This window comes from Ananas comosus, linkage group 8 (genome assembly GCF_001540865.1).
Source record: "Ananas comosus cultivar F153 linkage group 8, ASM154086v1, whole genome shotgun sequence".
Taxonomy (NCBI): domain Eukaryota; kingdom Viridiplantae; phylum Streptophyta; class Magnoliopsida; order Poales; family Bromeliaceae; genus Ananas; species Ananas comosus.
This window is the reverse complement of record NC_033628.1, coordinates 3,398,481-3,412,780: the sequence shown is the minus strand read 5'-3', so window position 1 is coordinate 3,412,780 and position 14,300 is coordinate 3,398,481. Positions and strand designations below refer to the sequence as shown.

General features: G+C 32.9%; 1 protein-coding gene across 3 annotated transcripts; it reads left to right on the top strand.

Moving 5' to 3' along the window:
- On the top strand, positions 3,365–6,337 carry LOC109714386. Of its 3 annotated transcripts, none has more exons than XR_002217355.1 (3): positions 3,365–3,588; positions 4,114–4,163; positions 5,800–6,337. XR_002217355.1 is itself a non-coding variant. In XM_020238989.1 (2 exons), exons 1-2 carry the CDS (start codon positions 3,961–3,963, stop codon positions 5,993–5,995), a joined length of 399 nt encoding a protein of 132 aa, XP_020094578.1. In that variant the 5' UTR covers positions 3,596–3,960; the 3' UTR covers positions 5,996–6,337. The 3 variants fall into 3 exon arrangements, 1 of the variants encoding a protein (XP_020094578.1); XR_002217354.1 differs by lacking the exon at positions 5,800–6,337 and adding an exon at positions 4,282–4,418; XM_020238989.1 differs by lacking the exon at positions 3,365–3,588 and having other exon boundaries at positions 3,596–4,163.

The following is a 14,300-nucleotide window of genomic DNA, read 5'->3' as shown; positions in this document are numbered from 1 at the left end:
CAATATGCATAATATGTTATTACTTACCGAGGCAGACGGACTATTTTTCTATTATAGTAAATTTCTCACAATCTCAAATAAAGTCTTAGATACTTACACCGTTAAGGCATTAACCATATCTCAATTAGGACCCGAACTCGAAAATACCTTTGAAACCCTAATTGGTGTGCCATACTAGCTATTAGCATATTTAGATGCATGAACATCTGAGCATCTTATTCAGCATATTCCTTTTATAGAGCGATTTATAGATAAAGAATATGCTTAGATAAGGAGTAAGCTTAGATGTCTTCAGTGGCATGTTATATTAGACTTTCAAATCATTTTTTATAAAATAAAATAAATCAACTCATAAATGGAAAAGAGTGAAAGCATTTAAAGGCAAGGTCTCTTCATTCTTAAGTTGAAGGATGAAAACTACGATTTGATTGAATTAGTAGTACAATTTGCACATCATATTATCAATAGTGAAATAAATGGAATATGTTTTTACAACAATTTATCACAATATGTTCATATTCTAATCATTATTTCAAACAAATCCAATAATCAATATTGAAAGCATTAGTTGGATAAAAATCATTTCTATAGAGTTGTCAAGATCGAACAAAATTTCTGAAAAGTTGACCGGGTCAAACTGTTGATCGAGTCAAAAGTGCCTTCGACTTGCAATTCGGCTCCTCGATGACCCTCGATGGCATTAAAATCAAGCGATTCGCTTGAGAAAGAATTGGCTCAATCGGGTTCTTCCTCAATCGGGTTCTTCCTCAATATGTAAAACGAATCGAACATAAGAAACTTAACAACTAATTCTGTTCAAACTAGAGCCAAACTAATTACATTTCATTAATCATGGAAAGGACGATTACATGAGTTACCAGAGCACTAGGACTCGAGTTATAGGAAAACTAAAGATTAAACTAAAAGCCAAGCTACTCCTATAAGAAAATATTAGATGCTGAGAATGAAAGAGAATTAAAAAGCAGTCATTTTGTGTTCGGAAAAGATTTTTTTTTTTTTTACTAGAACTTTTTTTTTTTGAGAGATAGGTAGTACGCTACCCGCTTCATTTACTTCATTTAGAAATAAATTTAGCTGGAAATATGAATTAACTAGAATTCGAACTTGGGCCTCGGATACCAAGTTCTTTATTGTGGGCAATTTTTTGCTATTTATAGAATTTATATCAGCCATCAATTAACTTACGGTTTACAGACGATTCGTGTTGTGGAGAGTTTTCTGGCCACTTTCTTGTTGGTTACAGAAAAACACTCCCCACTTCTTCAATCGTTCCGGCCCAAAACTTATTCATCTTCGAGCGTTTTTTTCGGGCTCCTAATGCACCACGTGTTATCTTTTTATTTATCCATATAAGCCAATCACGTAAGCTGAGCTGTTTATCAGCCGACGCTATTTTTTTACGCCAAAAGAGGTCAATAGTAATATAAAAATAAAATATTAAAAATAAAGAAAAAATACAGCTTACAAAATTTTCGCTCTTATTCGCAGTCGAAAAAACAATTTACATAGGTATTAATAGAGGGAAAAGTGAGTACTCCGACCATTCACAAAATAGTTTATGAGATAAATTTTAATTTGACTTTATGTGATTTAGAGCATTTTATTTTGTTATTATACGGTTTTATTTTATTTCAACTTAAGTACTTACCACTCAACAAAAAAAAATAGTTTAGTACATATTATATTAATAGTAAAATAATATTATAGCACCCTCTTATGTAGCTTTTAAGGAATATCTTTTACTATAATAGATATTTAAAATAAAATAAAAATAAATAATAGAAGAAAAAATTTTTTTGTGGGAACAATTAGGTGAAACGTGTTCACCCAACCCCTCGGACAAAATTTTTTTGTGGGCATCGTTCCTAAACAATTTGTTTGGAGACAATGCGGATGGACGCCGCGTGGTGTGGCGACCCTCAAAAATAAAAAATAAAAAAAAGAAAAAAAATTGTGAGCTCCGATTTTTTAGAGAGAGAGAGAAATAAGCCGGTGGTGGAAAGGGGCGGTCGCGATGGACGCCCGTACACCACGCGGTGCCCATCGGCTCTGTCCCCAAACAAGTTGTTTGGGGACGGATGCCCACAAAATTTTTGTCCCAACTCCTCCTCCCTCCAGTTTTTAATAATTAATGTTGCAAAATTCAAATTGAATTATGTATATAGCCAATTATTCCATATAAACAGTCTATTTTTAAAAATTTACAGAATTTTTTTTATATATAAAAGGATTTCACGATTGTTTTGGATAAGTATATATTATATATCTGGTGCACAGAATAATTTTTTCCTCCATTATCCCATCTTTTCAATCAAAATCATGATTTATAAGTGCATCTCACACACGGAATCTACAAGCACTAAAAAATCAAACTCTAATATGATAAATGTTATTTATACTATGTAATTAATTTTGTATAACAAAGAGTTTAGCAATATTGTGTATAAAATGTTCTAAGCATATAAAATATTTTTATACACCCCGTGCATGGAATAATTTTTTCTCCACTATTCCATCTATCCATTACTTTTTACTTATTTATTATTTTAATAGATTTTTTCTTTTTTTTAATGCCTTTATTTATAAAATAATAGCTCTTATATTTTTGTCATACTCTTTGTCTTCTTCTATTTTTTTAGCCAATTTTATTTTTCTTATTTTTTTTCTATAAAATTATTAATAAGTATTATAAATTTTTTCTTCATTGGTACATTGAATATCTGTATTATTAGTTATTTATGGGCACACATATTATTATTAATTAATTAATTACAAATATTTTCTTACAAAATTTTATGCCACACATATAAATTATTTTTATTGAATTAATTTAATTATTAACAAAATATTAAAATAAGACAATACCTAATATAATCTTTAAAACTTCAAAATTATTTTATTTACTCCTGGATGACCAAACTATTCATATTAATTTTAAAAAATTTCTTCAAATACCTTCTTTTCCTCCGAAGTTCACTAATAAAATTAAATTTTTTTAGAAAATATTCTGGGCATGAAAGATTAAATTAAAAATTAAAAAATAAAATTAAAAATTTTAATAATAAAAAATATAAATAAAATTTTTATAAAAAATTAACTAAATTTTATTATTAAAATATTCTATGGAGCAGTCGCGCACGGGTATCAAAAAAAAATTTAGAATACACTAGTTATATCGTCAACATGGCATTTCCAACTAATAGAATTGTTCTCTTTGAATTCACCCATCCCATCATGATTAATAAAATAATATTTTTATTAAAAAAATATAATTAACTTATTATTTATAATGTGGTGTAAGTGTGGTACAGTAAACTCTTCCGCCCACTTTTCCGCGTACGGGTGCTTGCTTCGAAGTTTGCGGCAGATTTTTTTCCTTTAAAAAAGACCAGAAAAAAACAAAAAAGATTTGGAGACTACACATCCGAAGAAGGGGAGGCAGCGGAGGAGGAGGAGGAAGAGGGGGAGAGAAGCGATCAAAAGTGGATCTTCGCGCCACCCCCATGAGGATCCGAAACCGCCGCGGCCGCCGCTCCGATCCCCTTGCACTCACCACACGTGTGGGAGGTGAGCCCCTCTCCCTCAGATGAGGTGGTGATCATGCATCTATATTAAAATAGCTCGTGAGATTTGAACTCACCATCTTCCGCTTCAGTATCATGTCATGCGAAAATAGCAAGGCACAATCGTTATTCTTAAAGCGAATAATTGTTGGTAAATATATTTAAAAAGTATACTATATTTATAGCTGCGATCAATTTGAACACAATTTTAACTGGTATAATTAAATTCAAATTTATATGCCATCCATTCATCTGAATTTACAGTGAAGTTGTAACTACCTGTAATTAAACAGTTTCTTAATATTGTTTTGTATTTTGTACTTTATAGTCAACACAATGCATCAATTTCCTCAAATCCTTCTCCACAGTCAACACAATGCATCAATTTCCTCAAATCCTTCTCCACAACCGTTTTACGAAATTTTATAGGCTTTCTAATGACGTGGGTGATCTCTTAATTTGTTGGCTTTTTTTGGCTTTGAACATTGCGCTTTGTGGTGCCCGTAAACTGTTCGGTGTTTGGCTCCAGAGGAGAACACAAGAGAAGGGAAAAGAGAGCGAAATGGGCTCTCCTAACAGGTATTCATTAATTAATAAGCATCATTATTGTATATGATATATATATATATATATATATATATATATATATATATATATGTGTTCGCTTGATGGCATTGGTGTGTATATGCATGTGTAGTGCTCTCGAGCCGTGTCGCAGGAACGACGGGCGGCGGTGGCGGTGCAAGAGCGCGGCGGTCCCGGGAACCAACCTGTGCGGACACCACCTCGTGCAGTCGCTCGCCCGCAAGCGCAGGAGCTCTTCTTCGTCCGGTGCGGGCGCCCGCGAAGGCGCGAGCACGAACAAGAAGGCGCAGAAGAAGCTGAAGAGCGGAGCGGAGGGAGCGAGAAAGGCGGAGCACCGCTACGAAGATGCTTACTGCTGCTACTACTACTACGAGGGGCTCGGTGCGGGGGTGAGCGCACGGCGGAGCAGGGGAGGGGAAGCGGCGATAGAGGAAGAAACCGACAGCGGTGATGCGGAGGATGAGGCTCTCTCTCTCTCTTGTGGTTGAACTTTAGATTGGTGTCATGCATGATAAATATATACACACTTGTGTATAGCTGAAACAGCAATAGAAAGGAATTGAGGAGGAGATTAATTTGCTATTAGAACTATGGAAAAATATATATTATGGTAATGTTGATGAGATCAAGGGAATGTTGATGCACACATATATCTTTACTGTTAACTGTGTTAAAACTACTGCTTTTTTGGTGTACTCTGGTGAAAAATCTTTCTGATATTTTATTACAATACTTTTTAAAAATAATTCGAAAATTTAATTTCAGTTATAGAAAAATTTTGAAACAAAATTAAACAAAAATATTGTAAAGATAAGGTTTAGATAAGGTCTGTGGATCGAGGCGTGCAGAGCACTGTTCTAGAAGCGAAATTGTCTCTCCACATACGAGGCTTCCCGGCAATTACTCCTAGCGATACAACGACCACGTTCCACCCCGTCGGCACGCTTTCAAGGTGGCACAAGATGAACCCAACCAGCTTCAGATCCAGCAAAAAAAAACTCGTCGAAAATCCAGAAAGTAAAAAAAGACAAGAGGCTTTAGGTTTATAACATAAGCGAGAATCTTGTTTCAACGCGTCAAATCCGTGTAGAACAAGATAAGTCTAAGATTATACGGATAAAGATTAGAATTAGGATTAGAGATAAGAATTAAAATAAAAATAAAACCGACAAAATAAAATAAATCGGGTATATGGACCGCGCCCGCCGCCGCCGCCCTCCCGGCTCGGCTCGTGCGTGTGTGTATTTAAATAAGAGCATTACTCTCATTTTATTCCAAGCAATTAGCTTGAAAATAAAAGAATATATATAAACAACAAATACTCTTTTGGTTTCTAATGTAGGACTAAACATCACACAAGGATATTTTAAATTGGGCTCTCAAGAGGCCCATTAATAATTATTGAGCTCCTCAAGTGATTTTAATAAGTTTTAAATCACAAAATCCAATAAAAACCCAATATACTCTGCCTCATGTTATTTTTAATGTTAAATACAAGCACTCTATATATTCCAACTAACCATTTAATGCGAAATTTTTGCCTTCAATGTAAATAAATATAGTTTTCCTTNTATATATATATATGTGTGTGTGTTCGCTTGATGGCATTGGTGTGTATATGCATGTGTAGTGCTCTGGAGCCGTGTCGCAGGAACGACGGGCGGCGGTGGCGGTGCAAGAGCGCGGCGGTCCCGGGAACCAACCTGTGCGGACACCACCTCGTGCAGTCGCTCGCCCGCAAGCGCAGGAGCTCTTCTTCGTCTGGTGTGAGCGCCCGCGAAGGCGCGAGCACGAACAAGAAGGCGCAGAAGAAGCTGAAGAGCTGAGCGAAGGGAGCGAGAAAGGCGGAGCACCGCTACGAAGATGCTTACTACTGCTACTACTACTACTACGAGGGGCTCGGTGCGGGGGTGAGCGCACGGCGGAGCAGGGGAGGGGAAGCGGCGATATAGGAAGAAACCGACGGCGGTGATGCGGAGGATGAGGCTCTCTCTCTCTCTCTCTCTCTCTCTCTCTCGTGGTTGAACTTTAGATTAGTGTCATGCATGATAAATATATACACACTTGTGCATAGCTGAAACAGCAATAGAAAGGAATTGAGGAGGAGATTAATTTGCTATTAGAACTATGGAAAAATATATATATTATGGTAATGTTGATGAGATCAAGGGAATGTTGATGCACACATATATCTTTACTGTTAACTGTGTTAAAACTACTGCTTTTTTGGTGTACTCTCGTAGAAAATTTTTCTGATCTTTTATTGCAATACTCTTTAAAAATAATTTAAAATTTTAATTTCAGCTATAGAAAAATTTCGAAACAAAATTAAACAAAAATATTGTTTAGATAAGGCCTGTGGATCGAGGCGTGCAGAGCACTGATCTAGAAGCGAAATTGTCCCTCCACATGCGAGACTTCCCGGCAATTACTCCTAGCGATACAACGACCACGTTCCACCCCATCGGCACGCTTTCAAGGTGGCACAAAACGAACCCAATCAGCTTCAGATCCAGCAAAAAAAAACTCGTCGAAAATCCAGAAAGTAAAAAAAGACGAGAGGCTTTAGGTTTATAATATAAACGAGAATCTTGTTTCAATGCATCAAAAGACGAGAGGCTTTAGGTTTATAATATAAACGAGAATCTTGTTTCAACGCGTCAAATCCGTGTAGAACAAGATAAGCCTAAGATTATACGGATAAAGATTAGAATTAGGATTAGAGATAAGAATTAAAATAAAGATAAAACCGATAAAATAAAATAAATCGGGTATATGGACCGCGCCCGCCGCCACCGCCCGCCCGGCTCGGCTCGTGCATGTATGTATTTAAACGAGAACATTACTCTCATTTTATTCCGAACAAATAGCTTGAGAACAAAAGAATATATATAAACAACAAATACTCTTTTGGTTTCCAATATGGGACTAAACATCACACATGAATATTTTAAGTTGGGCTCTCAAGAGGCCCATTAACAATTATTGAGCTCCTCAAGTGGTTTTAATAAGTTTTAAATCACAAAATCCAACTCTGCCTCATGTTATTTTTAATGTTAAATACAAGCACTCTATATATTCCAACTAACCATTTAATGCAAAATTTTTGCCTTTAATGTAAATAAATATAGTTTTCCTTGCTAGCGAGAACAATAGCTTTTAACTTCTCGAAAAAGTTAAGCTGTTAGAGAATCATATTTTTTTTCTGCTCTAATATCAAATCGTTGATTATTCTAAAATCTTAAACCCATGGAGAATGATGATTCTAATACACTATATTCAACATTATCTATCAGAAAAGTCGACATGTTGTTTATCCTAAAACAACCTTTACAGACACCGACAGTCCCTAGAGCAAGTGGCAAAGGATTTAGTGGTTGGTATCGAAGACCCAAGTTCGAATCCTAGTTGATTCACATTTCTAGCTAAGCTTATTTCTAAATAAAATAAACGAAGCGGATAGTATACTACCTATCTCTCGAAAAAAAAACCTTCACAGAAGATGATAGGATGGAGCTGATCTGATTCTAGTGAATGCAGAATTTTTTAGCAGTTATTGGTTGGAATAGAAGTAGAGATTATATGTATCAAGAATAATATAGTCATGTGTTGAGATCCACTGCGGGCATGTTTGGATTGAAAGAATATAAAGATAAGAAAGAAGTAAATTAAGTTACATTTATTCCTTAGTTTTCCTATTCTCGATATCGCCTCATATGGCAATGAAGTCAACTCCCTCCACTATTAACTGGTCATAAAAAGATATTGTAATATAATTTAGAATTAATTTTATACATGACCCTGTAAATATAGTGAATGACAAATATATATTCCTATAAGGTTCAATTTTTATATATTGTTCCTATAAAAGTTTTAATATTTTCAAAGGTATCCCTCTGATTTGTTACCGTTAGAGAACCGTTAGAGAACTATTTATATTTTCAATTTTACCATCATAAATATGTCCTTCTAAAAGACATAACAGTACAATATAAGTGAAATTAAAATGTCAAAAATTAACCAGGATTAAGTATTTAATCTATGGTTAACTAAATTTTTGTAACGGATTCTAACGGCAGGGATATATTTGAAAACATCAAAACTTTTATAAGGACAATATATGAAAGTTGAACTTTATAGGAATATATTTGTCATTTACTATATTTATAGGGACATTTATGAAATTAATCATATAATTTATGTTAAATTATCTGCTCAAAATTTATCTAAATATCTATAAAATATAATTAACAATGATTGACTTATGATGAAACAAGTACCAATAGTGCTAAAAGATCACTTATAACACAACAGCTTCAGAAAAACAAACAACAAGATGATGGTATTTATTTTAGAATTTGTTTCCATATTTGGCATGTGTGTTTTGATTATAAATAAAACGGGCTTTTGCTTATTTAACCCTCACAACTATTCATAATTTTAAATTTTATTCTGAGATTACCAAAACACCTTTTTAAAACCCAATCTTATTAATAAATCTTAGAAAAAATAGAGATAGTTGAAAAAAAAAATTTTAATATCAATAAGAATATTTTGATCATCTATGAATAAATAAAATATTTTTAAAATTTTGAAAATATATATTAGATATTATCCATAAATAAAACCTCATGCACTACAAAGTGCTTAGTAATAATCGACCTATATATGGCAAGTGCCATGATGTGTAAGACTTGTCTTTTTTAATAGATTTATTATAGATAAAAATGAATGGAGACCCCCTCAACTATCTGCAATTTTGAAATGCCCCCCTCAAATTTTATTTTTTTTGGGTAAAAATGTATAAAACTTATCCAAACTATGAACCATTTTAAATCGACTATCCAATCTTTCAAAATTTTGATTTTACTATTCAATCTTTTAATTTGTTTGATTCAAGTAAGTTAATGGCGAAGCATACGCTATACGATTATCGTAACTATAAATTTAAGTAATTCGCTTAAATTTTGAAGTTAAAATATCGCTGACTAACTGAAAATAAACAAATTAAAAAGTTAGACTCATAGTTCCGATAAGTTCTGTATATTTTTATTTTTTTTTTATTGATATCCTCTTTGACTTCTCAATATTTGTTTTCAAATTAAGTAATTTTAGACCAAAAAATTAAAAATGTTATCAAATTTATCTCCAATTTCACAAAATTAAATATTGAGACCCCCTCATTTCTACGCCATTTTATCGATTAATTTGAATTAAAGTTGATGCATTGCCCATCATCAAAGAAGATAAAATTATTGCCTGCTCATGGTGCATTGAAACATCTCATACACCGGACAACGAAGTTAATTTTATGATCATGGAGCTCACGAAATAATTAAGAATCTAACTTAATTATTAGATGTGTTCTACAATATTTATTAGACGTGCATAGCGAAAACTCATAAGCAACTAGTGAAGGGCCGGCCCACGCTTTCGGTGGTAGAAAACTATAGCAGTAATTAAAAATAAGAGAACATCTAATATTCTCTTGTGCAACTCACTTACCACATCTACTAAAGATCCCAACGCCTTCTCCGGCGTCGGCGATAGTGACGACGACAATGATCCCTTCAACTACGGTGGAAGGGCGAGGTGGGCACACATTAGTGAGAGAGAGGGGGGAGGGAGGAACACGACGGTGTACAGGAAAAGATAAGAGAGAGAGAATTGATGAATTAATTAGAGATAGAGAGATGAGGATTGAAAATTACAGTGAATCATTTGGATGCATTAATTGAAAGTTTGATAGATGAAAGGAAAATGGTCATGATGAATTAATTGGAGATAGAGATGTGAGAATCGTAGATAGTAGTAAGACCATTTATATGCATTAATTAAAAATTTGGTGGTGGAATCCTTTAGACGTATTAATTAAAAGTTTAGCAGAGGGAAGGGGAACGGTCACACGCTAGCTGGTGAGAGGGAAGGAGAATTTGCCACATGGCAAAAATTTATTAAAAATTCACATAGATTAATTAATATAAGATTAATAGATTAATAGATAATAGATAACAGATTAACAGACAATAGATAATAGATAACAGATTGTCCCTAAAATAAAAAAATATTACATGTTAACCTATATATAAGTATAAATCTTACAGCCTTCTAACTCTAGGATTTACAAAACATTTTTGAATTTTAGTTAAAAGAAAATAATTCTACTTGTACACCACAAGAGGGATTTTGATCATACTCCCTTCATCCAAGATTCACAAAAATACAAATAAATTATAGTTAAAAAAATTAATTTGATAGGCAGAAAAATGCTGACCCTTGAATTAAGATTAGGAAAAACTTCAAAACTCCCCCACCCCCGTTTCGTAGTTTCTCACTTTGCCCCCTGTGGTTTAAAATGTATTAAATTGCCCCCCTGTTGTTTTATTTTTATCTTTTCGGTAGCTTTTTCGTTAATATTTCATTAAATTATATACAAAAAACTTCAGATATCCATCTAGATTTATCAAATATTTACTTTAGTACCGTTTAATTTTAACTTTATCACTGATTTAAGAAAAAAAAAATAATGAAATTGATAAGAAAAAGAGAAAAAAGAAACCACATGGGGGCAAATTGATACATTTTAAACCATAGGGGAGCAAAGTAAAAAACTACGAAACCACAGGGGGGATTTTTAAAGTTTTACCTTAAGATTATGTGAGATATACACTTTATTATTTGGGTGTATTTGTAGCATTGTTTAAGACAAGATAAAGAATATGGATATTATGATGGATATATAGGGTGTAAATCTTATATCTTATATAAGGGTGTAAGAGCAATATTGTTAAAAAATAATTGAAATGTGATTTTAGTATGATCTATGGCTAAGGGTTTGTTTGGTTTAACATAAAATTTTGAAAAATAATTTTTCATAGAAAAAAACTTTCGGTGGAGAAAAAAAGTTTTATGTTTCATAGTGTTTATTTTATAAGAAAAATTTTTTTCATCAATATTTGTTTGATTTAAGGGAAAAGAATTCACATTTACTAGTGAAGGAACCCGCACTTTGCCGTGGGTAGAAACCGTAGTAATAATTAATAATAAGAAAATATTAAACATTCTCTTCTGTATCGCACTTGGCACATCTACCAAAGTTCTCTCACTGTGACAGAGGATATAGATTCGACGATGCCTTCTCCAGCAATGATGATAGTGACGGCGACAACAATCCCTCCGACCACAGCGGAAGGGGAAAGTGGGCACGCACTAGTAAGAGAGAGGGAGGGAGTGAGGGAAGGAGGCGATAGTGTATAGCAAAAAATGAGAGATAGAGAATTAATGAATAGATTGGAGATAAAGAATTGAAAGTCTGGTGGAGGGAAGGAAAAGGGCCATGATGAATAATTGAAAATAAAAAGGTTAGGATTGTAGATGGTACGTAGTGGGACTATTTAAATATACTAATTGAAAGTTTGATAGTGGGACCGTTTGCATTAATTGAAAGTATAGTAGAGGAAAGGGAAAGGGTCATGGTAAATAATTGTAAATAGAAACGATAGAATTATAGATAATAGTGGAACCATTTAAATCCACTAATTGAAAGTTTAGTTAGTGAGATCGTTAAAATGCAAGAAAGTTTGGAAAAGAAAAGTCACATGCTAGTGAGGGTGAAGGAGAACTTGCCACGTGGCAACAAACATTGAAAATTCATATAGGTTAAGATTTGGCTCGGTAAAAAAAATGAATGAAAAAAATTTTATTCAGCTTGGGTTCTTGTTTTCTGCCGAAAAACAGCAAAGAAATAAAAACTCCAATTTTTTTTTTTCCAATTCGTAAAAATACTTTTGCAAATGAATAGTTTTACGTCGAAACCAAAGAAGCGAAAAAATATTTTTTATACCAAAAATAATTTTTCGATTCATTTATGCGGAATCAAACACCTCCTAAGTACATTTTTATATATTGGGAAAACTTCACATACCCCCCGTGGTTTCGCACTTTCTCACTTTAGTATCATGTGGTTTAAAGTGTATCAAATTAGTACCCTGTGGTTTCACACTTTCTCACTTTAGTACCCTTTGGTTTAAAGTGTATCAAGTTAATACCCTGTGGTTTTGCATTTTCTCACTTTAGTACCATATAGTTTAATATTTCGTTAAATTATATACAAAAAACTTAAGATACCCTACCTAGGTTTATCGAATATTCATTTTAGTACACTTTAGTTTTAACTTTGTCACTGATTAAACAAAAAAAATACCCCGAAACGGATAATAAAAAGAGAAAAATGAAACCGTATGGTAATAACTTGATACAAAAATAAAATCACAGAGTACTGACTTGATACAATTTAAACCACAAAGTACAAAAGTGAAAAAGTGCGAAATCACAGGATACTAACTTGATACACTTTAAATCACAGGGTACTAAAGTGAAAAAGTGTGAAACTACGTAGAGGTTTTTGAAGTTTTCCCTTATATATTTAACATGCATTTTTTCATGATTTCTTTTCACCTTTGACCAGTGTTAGTTATTTTAAATTTGTGAAATAAAAACCTAGATGGTTAAATATCACTGATATAGATAGAAATTTATGGCTTGGGCTTGAGCGCTCTTTTTGAAACACATGCAACACCTATCTTAGATATCACCGTATCTCATGTAACACCCTGTAAATTAGATTATGATGATTACTGTAGTGGTGGTTTACGAAAAACAGTAAGAAGGATGATTGGTATCCGAGGTTCCTAGCGCAAGTGACAAAGGGCTTGATGGTTGGTATCTGACGTCCCAAGTTCGAATCCTAATTGATTCACATTTCCAGCTAAGTTTATTTCTAAATGAAATAAACGAAGCGGGTAGCGTGCTACCTATCTCTCAAAAAAAAAAAAAAAAAAAAAAAAAAGGTAAGAAGGATGATAAATAATTCAGCGAGTCCGCAGCTCGTGTCATGGACCAGGTGCAGGCAATAATTGCGTTATAAATTATGCTTAGGAAGACAACACGGTGAGGTGGGCTCACTTTAAATATATATGGAATAATAAATATATTTCTGAAAATTTTAATTTTTTATATTTAATTCTACAAAAGTCTAGTAATATTTTTATTTGTTTCTTAATTTTGTTAGAGTACTATTTATTTTTTAACAGAGAATAAGTAAAATGTTATTTATGTCATCAAAAATATATCCCTCTAAAAATTTCAACTGTTAAAATTATGCAGAAACGTCTTTTTAGAAATATCTAATGGTTATTTTCTTTCTTTCTGTCGTCACAAATAAAAGAAAAGGGATAAAAATATCAATTTATCACATTCACTAACTGGATTTAAATACTTTACCTATGGTTAACTATATTTTTATAACAAATTCTAACAGTAGAAGTATATTTGAAATAATAATACTTTTTGTAGGAACAAATATAAAAAGTTAAACTTTGTGTAAATATATCTACTATTCGATATGTTTATAGAGAATCCAATAAAAACTACTCAGATCGTTTTACTATTCATCAACGACAAGATGCATCACTGGTGACACATATAATGCCGCGCTTTGGAATGGTCCCGTACTTGCATAGAGAGTTCTATGCACGAGGCTGCAGAGTAATTGCGCCTCAGCTAGTAAAAAAATTATGGGTAAACACATTTTCTTATTTTAGTATCATGTGATTTAAAGTATATCAAGTTAATGTCATGTGGTTTCATTTTATTTTTTCGTCAATTTTTTTATTAATATTTTATTAAATTATATATAAAAAATTTTAGATACTCCATATAGATTTATCGAATATTCACTTTAATATCCATTAGTTTTAACTTTATCACTGATTTAACAACAAAAAATTTGTGGAATCAATAATAAAAGATAAAAATAAAATTACATGGTACTAAATTGGTACATTTTAAATCACAGGATACTAAAGTAAAAAAGTGTGAAACCACAAGTATGTAAAATCATTTTACTTATTCTAAGTGCATCTTCTAGCTAGGATTGAAAAGTAGCGCAAGCATTGAACTCGAACTAGGTTTAGGTTCAGGTTCAGGTTCCGGTCGATTCGCTACGGGCTCATACAATTGATGTGATCTTAATTAGGAATGTATATGTTATCGAAGTGGCAAAGGCATAATATGGGCATTGATCGAACAGGTCGAAACTGACCGTTCCTAGCGCAAGTGACAAAGAACTTG